Here is a 7,090-nt window from a genome sequence, read left to right as displayed (position 1 = left end):
TGCTTTGTCTGGCTATTCATGTATGCATTGACTGTTCTCATCTGTCAAAAGAAATAATAGATTTCCTCTGTATACAGTTGATGTGCTCTCGTTGGTATGACCAGCCACGAGATGTAAAATCAATGAAGCACTGCACTGAGCTCGAGACGTTGCAATCTGATCAGATGCAGGGAAAGTGCACGTAAATAAATATAGTAGGCCCATTTGTTATATATAACTGTTTGAAGTACCTTTGTAGTGGAAAGACTCCTAATCCTGCTGTATTTACTGCCAGTCCACAAAACAGTATTAAATTGTACACATATGTTGTACTTAAGCTGCAACAACCAATATGTCTGTTTTAAGAATGTCTCATGGTGGAACTTATATGAAATATGTTTTTCTCTGAAGCTCTGAGGAGTTTCTTGGCATTTTTTCAGGTCATTTATTTGGCTTTACAGCCTGGTTTTACTGGTTTACTAGGACCAGCCTCATATAACAGTGTTATCATAATCCAGCAGGCAGCTATTTTCAGCAAGGGAAAACTAAGTGGCATTTAACAATCAAAAAGGCAGATATCCCTCCAAATCCCAAAACTTTTATAAAGAGAAAGTTAATATTGGGCTCACATACTCTCTATTAGAAACTACTGTATTATCTCAAAAATACTATTTTTTACAACTTGTTGCAATATCCACAAATAGCCAAATTAATCAGTTTCTTTTTAAATGTGCTTTCAATTATTTCACTGTCTCATTTTATTAAAATGGTTCATCCTGGCCCTAACTGTATATACATGTGGTATTGTGTTATATTAGTCTAGTGGCTGCTTTACTGTTAAAGTAACGAGTTATGCTTATCATTCATTGAAATTAGTTTATGTAGACGAAGATTATTCAAATACCCTCATCATCATATCACACAACGCATATTAATTTTTCATTTGTTTTATTTACATTACACATTTCAAGCAAATTGCCGTAATAACACGGTGTACCAGTGCCGTGAAAAAACATCAGTGGAATGAATAAAAAACATCTCAAAACTATTAAGCGAGAGTAAAAATGTTGTCAAAATAAATATAATCTAATAATGAAATTCACACTTGGATTGTGTTTAGATGTACCATTGAGGTAGGTGTAATACGTAAAAAATCATCATTATCTTTTTTTATGTATTCTTAACAGCATAAAAGCATTAATGTCATAGTCATCAAGCTACAGATTTGAAGGCACCTAACTCCAATCAATAATATATATAGTCCTTTAAATCAGCATGCCTTCATATTTATAAAATTCATTTGGCAATGACATTGATAAAGTGCTCGATAGTAAACTGTGGTCACTCAGCATTAGAAGGAAAAAAATATATATATATATACCTCCATTTCAGCGTGTAAGCGTTGTCAGACACATTATTAAAAAGTACCTTTCTTATAAAATGTGAGACATCAGCACAACATAAAACACAGTCGACAGCAATGTGGAGAAATGAAGACAAAGCTGCAGTGTTGAAAAGCGCATGATCTACTTCAGACGCTTTTCTAAATTCAGAAAGTAGTCCTTTGAGGAAACAGTGTCCCAGCAAAGATGTCCTTTAAATGTCTTCCGTCGCATTCATCTTCGAATCCAGCCCTGACAATATGTCATACAAGTGGTAGTGCAGTAAGTCACAGACTTATTTCAGTACAGGTTTTCCTCAGTAAGTCCATCTGAAAAAAGACAGAAATAATATTAGTTCATTGTAATTTCAATATCTGTAAGGTTAATAAATCAGAGTAAATCATTATTTAACTGCTGTATTGTAGGTATAAATCACCTTGCTGAAGTGCACTCTGCATATAGTGATTGAGTTGATGCAACCCAGTGTGTTGGTCATGGCGTCCCAACTGCAAACTGTAGGGATCCATGGCAGCGAACTGCTCTGCAGGCAGGGGGTCCTCTGCGATATTTGAGGAGACACAGAGGGGCCCCTGCACCAGCTGATGGGGCTCACTCCTGCAATGCAACAGGCCCTGCTGGTAGTTGTACGGGACAACCCCAGGGCCAGACGTGGTGCTTTTTGTTGGGACCATGTCCAGGTCTTTTAAGATGCTGTCAAACACGGCGACATCCAGGACCATCTCGCGCTTCAGAGGAATGTCTGAGGGGAGAGTACAGTGCCAGTCGCAGGAGGAGGGCAGGGTGTCAGCAACTGAAGGTTGAGCCACAATTTGAAGAGGGTTCGGGCTTTGATACATGGAAAAGCTGCTGGCTAAGGAAGAAATCTGCTGAGCCAGAATACTGATCTCTTCCTGCTCCCTCTCATTGTAATGGTTAGGCTCTGTGGACGTGGGAGACTGGTTGGGGGTGAGAAGGCCAGAATGTGTGGGCAACACATGTTGAGGGACATGATGCACCTGGACCATGCCGCCCCCCTGTGGCTGCTCGAGGAGGCAAAAGTCATCTTGATGTAGAGCACAGTCCACTGAGCCTTCACACATGTCCGACACAGACAGGCAGTCTGGAACTAATCGAGCCTCGGCCGAACACGCTTGGTAATCATAGGTGGGAGACGAGGAGGGGAGCGGGGAGCGAGCGCCGAAGGCTGCCTGGTCGAAGGTGTGTTCAGTGGATGCTGGGAGGGAGTCGGTGGGGGATTGGTGACAGGTGAGCTGTGACTCTGGGTAGGAATAATAGGAGGGAGAGCACTCAGGGGAGGAAAGCAGCTGATCTGAGTATCCATGCACATCCATCAGGAGGTCACGGCTGAGCTCCTCCTGCTGCAGCGGGGAGCCGGAGGAGGCCGGGCTGTAGGGGGGGGTGTAGAGAGAAGGACTGTCACCCAGGGGAACAGGGGAGCCTTGGGAGTAAGTGCACGCCACATAGTAAACGTCTTCCTCTGACTCCCTCCTCACTTTAGCACCTGGCTCCTCACTTTGGCTGTTAGACGTCCTCTGCCTTTTAAAGCATTTTGGATTGGGGCTCTGAGCGTGGGGCGCCTGCTGGGAGGAGGGCCTGAAGGCATCACTGCGGATTTTCTCCTGAAGAAATCTGGCCTCTGTTTCACTACAAGAGCAAAGCAATGTATTAGGTTGGTTGTTGAATTATAAACATTTTCATCCAACATCATCTCAGTTGTGCTGAAAAATGTAAGTTTGTCATACCTGATGATGAAGTTTGTGCAGCTCACAGTCTGGCTCTCAGAGTCCTTGTTAGCTTGGATGTAGATCCAGGTCCAGGACAGATCCTTGCACTGGAGTCTGAGCACCACCTCTACCTGGAAGCCCTCGTCTGCCTGCACTGAAGGAAATAGGAAAGAGAACATTTTGGTTATTATCAAGCACACTAAATTGGACAAGCACACAAAGAAATTAGAGCTATATCTTTACATTTCTTATTACACAAAACTTAAGAAATTGGAGACACTAACAATGCCATTTCTATGCTCATTCATTCAAACCTTCTTCGATTAATATATATGTATATGTTTCAATATAGGTTTGTAAGAAAGCTAACATGAACACCAGCAACATATACAGCAAACTCTCAATAACAACAATATAGAGTATTTTATGTTCGAAAAGGGAGTAGGAAGAAGTGAATACTACTGTATGCTTGCTGTGTGTACATTCAGATGAGTTTGACCTGTTCTGCAAACATATTTTAAATATGGTTAAAGTGTTTTTTTCTGTAAACTTACTTAAACTTTTATGACAAGCTGCGCTCGAAAAAACATCTTCAGGGTGGATGAGGCTGTACCACGATCGACTGATCATTTCTTCTGCTGAATACCCCAAAAAATACAGAACACTGAAAAACAAAAGCACGGAAAATGTTTGTTAGTCACTAATACTATAACATTTACATTGTATATCTGTTTAAAGGGGGATCTGTGAATGTACTGTACCTGTCTGACAGCTGAGTGAAAGTCATATCCAGTCTGTGCACACTGTTGAAGCTCTGACAGAAGCTGGAGTCACAGCTCTTTAGGCGGTCGACGGTTGGGGTGCAGAGGGCCACAAACAGAGGCTGGCTGGTGGGACAGGCTGAAGAGGAGGAAGGGTAAGGCTGAGGGACAGACTGGAAGCTCCCTCTCACCAGCATGGAGCAGCAGCTGCCCTGCTGCAGCTTGAAGGCCTTGGAGGTTTGCATACAACATATAAAGCTCCTCTCTGAAGAAAGATGCAAGGAAAGGATTTTTAGAGATTGTACCAGAATTAAATGATTAAACATCCCCAAGCATTTGGAGGAAATTTGGCAAGAAAAGAATTAGATAGATAGATAGATAGATAGATAGATAGATAGATAGATACTTTATTGATCCCAATTTGGTAAATTATTTCGTTACAGAAGCAGCAGTGTGTTTAGACATTAAAAAAAATCAATACTGAAGAAAACATATCAAAGCCTTAAAAGTTACCTGTGGATGAGTTGCTGTCAATGTCCAGGTTAGATTTAACAACATGAATGTCAGAGGATTCAACCATGTCATACAAAGTGTCTCCTTGGAGCACATCTATCTGAAAAAAAAGTTTTCACCATTAGATACAACACAAAGAAATATAGATTCAACTAAAGTATCAAAAGATGTCCGAATTGACTTACCATTGAAAAACCGAGATATTCAGATGCATTTTGTGACACGTAGACCAGACTCCCCTTTGCAGTAGTGACCAGGATGAAGCCGTGCATAGCTGGAAGGAAGGCCTCGTGTGGCACCGAGCAGTGTGATCTCACTCCAGCTGGGAGTCCTGAGGGAGAGAGGAGTGAGTTCAGCCTTGGATACACTCCATGCATCTCTTCAGGTTGTCACAGATTATCTTTGAAATGGTCCCTGCAGCACTGCAAACTTTTACTTTGACAGCGACGCAGGCTGAATGCAGATGAAGAGGCTTAAAGACATAAAAGAATGACTGAAGTGTGAAAACTCACCCTGGAGGAGAACAGACTTCCGGATGTAGGCACAGATGGCGGCCATGGAGTGTAAGTAGGAGAGACGCTCCTGGTCCTCCTGGGTGATGGGCAGCAGAGCGCGCATGTTCCTGATCTCATGATTGATTTGGTCCCGTCGGGCTTTGGACGCTCCTTTGGTGGATCTGTGAGGGACCATGGTTCACTGAGGTCAGAGGTGTGAAGAGAAACTGAGGAAAACTAAAGCTGAGGAGCCAAAGTTTATTCTACTGCCAAACTTGCATTTCATAAAAAACTGTCTCCCCAAAGAGAAAAGCAAATCAAAAGTTATTGAGCTTGGTGTCTCTTCCTCAGGGGTTCCTATGGAAACTGCTGCTGTGTCTCAGTCGAGTGTGTCTGTGGGATCAGTATCTGTCTGGGTCCATCCAGAGAGAGCCTGGGGCTTTTATAGCTGCCAGACCTCAGCGTGGGCGTCGCACACAAAAGAGAGGCTGGGCTTCAGTGCTGCCTTCACTGCCTCAGAGAGTGGGTGTCCTCAGAGCGGGCGTCATAAACACACAGAAACGCCACAGATGGAATCCAATCAGTTTGTCTCCCAGCACCCTAATAATAATAATAATAATAATGATCAAACAAAATGATGTCATTGATAGCCTCATTTGGATTTTGTTTGAAAGATACTTGAGATACTTGTTTGAGAGATAGATAGATAGATTTAAAGTAGGGATTATAAAACCCCAATTAAATTCACAAGCACGTTTTTAAATCCCAGTTTAATTCTAGAAATCCTTTATTAAAATGTTATTGATATTTTGTATTTGTATTCCACGCAATTGTTCATTTTAGAGTCATTTGCACATGTTTATACTTTGAGGTAAACTTAACAAATAACAAAAAGTTACAAATAGACAAAAGCAATACAATAAATCTATTACGAGGTGATTTATCAATGCTGGTGGTGTTCTCCAGGCTGATTCTGCATTCTTACCTTATCCAACCCATTGGGATTCAAATGCACTAACAGCATCATCTTGTTGCATTACTTTGCATCACATTAAAAGTAACCAGTCTGCAGACAGGAGAAAACGGGATTAAATGCTCCCCGCGGTGCACGCGCAGCAGGCAGCAGCAGGGTCTTAATTTTCCTAACAGCCATGTCTCGATTTTAGCCACTAGAGGACGTGGAGCACAGAGAAAGTGTTGGATAAAGAAAGAGGGGGAGGAGGAGAGTCACTGACCTGAACCTCCTGCAGAAGGAGCTGCGCTGATCCGCGTGCTGAGGATGAGAGGTGCACGGGGAAGTGACATGACATCTGCACGCGTTGCACCAAATAGTCATTTTAAACTGAGGGTAAACACATACAAAAAGTTAAAACATGTACATTTTATTTGGAGATTATCCATAAAGAAACACACACTTTAAGTAAAAGCTGATAAAATAATGCTGACCAAGGATAACATCTTACCTGCAGGCTCAGGTATGGAGGATGAGTGTCGAGTCATCGTGCGCGTCCCTCCATTTATAGCCCCAAACCCGACCAACCATCCAGCCTGGCAGAGGAAAATAACCACACACCGGGGTAATATTGCTTGTTGTGACCTATGGTTGTGACGCGGTGACAAACGATCGAGGAGGGTTATATTTAGTGAAGTGAGTGCTATAAATAACCCGTTAGATGGGACGCAGTAGCCCACCTCATTAAAGCTAGTCATTAATTAGGAATTATAAACGTGATGTTGCACGTGCGTAGATGGTGAAATATTGCCACTGTGTGCTCGTGTTGGCGCGTAATGAGTAGAATAGGTGTTATATATAGGCCAGGTAATGAGTGATATAATATTAATTGAGTGATCAACTTGCTCTGATTCTCAGAAGAAAAAAAAGGCAGTTTCGTTTATTGAGAAAAGTTGGGCGTTTTCCAGATAAACAGTCAGAGTCGTATTCTACAAGTTGTAGGCTATAGTAGGTATTACATATTCATTAGTTTATCTGTCGTCACCTTTTAATAGCGGATAGCTTGCTTCTCCACAATAACTTTTTCATTTCTCAAAATAACAAACATTAATAGGGGGTGGGGTTATTTAGAGATTCTGAAAAAAACAAAATAAAGTGGCAACAGATAAACCCACAAATATCGTTTATTCGTATTGCAACAGAAGGCATTAAACGTTATTTCAGCTAACATAAAACCTGACACAGTGGGACTAATTCATAAAAC

General features: G+C 41.9%; 1 protein-coding gene across 2 annotated transcripts; it reads right to left on the bottom strand.

The window, feature by feature from the left end:
- Positions 1-910: 910 nt before the first annotated feature.
- Positions 911-6,405, bottom strand: npas4l (neuronal PAS domain protein 4 like). Of its 2 annotated transcripts, XM_010789483.1 has the most exons (10): positions 6,338-6,405; positions 6,110-6,216; positions 4,893-5,056; positions 4,566-4,711; positions 4,381-4,480; positions 3,868-4,132; positions 3,661-3,770; positions 3,125-3,260; positions 1,798-3,026; positions 911-1,690 (listed from the first exon to the last, which is right to left on the bottom strand). In XM_010789483.1, exons 2-10 carry the CDS (start codon positions 6,208-6,210, stop codon positions 1,662-1,664), a joined length of 2,280 nt encoding a protein of 759 aa, XP_010787785.1. In that variant the 5' UTR covers positions 6,211-6,216; positions 6,338-6,405; the 3' UTR covers positions 911-1,661. The 2 variants fall into 2 exon arrangements, with proteins under 2 accessions (XP_010787785.1, XP_010787786.1); XM_010789484.1 differs by lacking the exon at positions 6,338-6,405 and having other exon boundaries at positions 4,893-5,474; positions 6,110-6,174.
- Between the last annotated feature and the right edge of the window lie 685 nt (positions 6,406-7,090).

The sequence above is a fragment of the Notothenia coriiceps genome, unplaced genomic scaffold, assembly GCF_000735185.1.
Source record: "Notothenia coriiceps isolate Sejong01 unplaced genomic scaffold, NC01 NC01_scaffold00032942, whole genome shotgun sequence".
NCBI lineage: Eukaryota > Metazoa > Chordata > Actinopteri > Perciformes > Nototheniidae > Notothenia > Notothenia coriiceps.
This window is presented reverse-complemented; position numbering and strand designations above follow the sequence as displayed.

Coding starts and splice junctions, on each gene's coding strand:
- npas4l (XM_010789483.1), bottom strand. CDS start 6,210: ATGACTATTTGGTGCAACGCGTGCAGATGTCATGTCACTTCCCCGTGC. Junction 4,712..4,892: donor GAAGTCTGTTCTCCTCCAGG/GTGAGTTTTCAC, acceptor TCTCTCCCTCAG/GACTCCCAGCTGGAGTGAGA. Junction 3,771..3,867: donor TTCACTCAGCTGTCAGACAG/GTACAGTACATT, acceptor TTTGTTTTTCAG/TGTTCTGTATTTTTTGGGGT.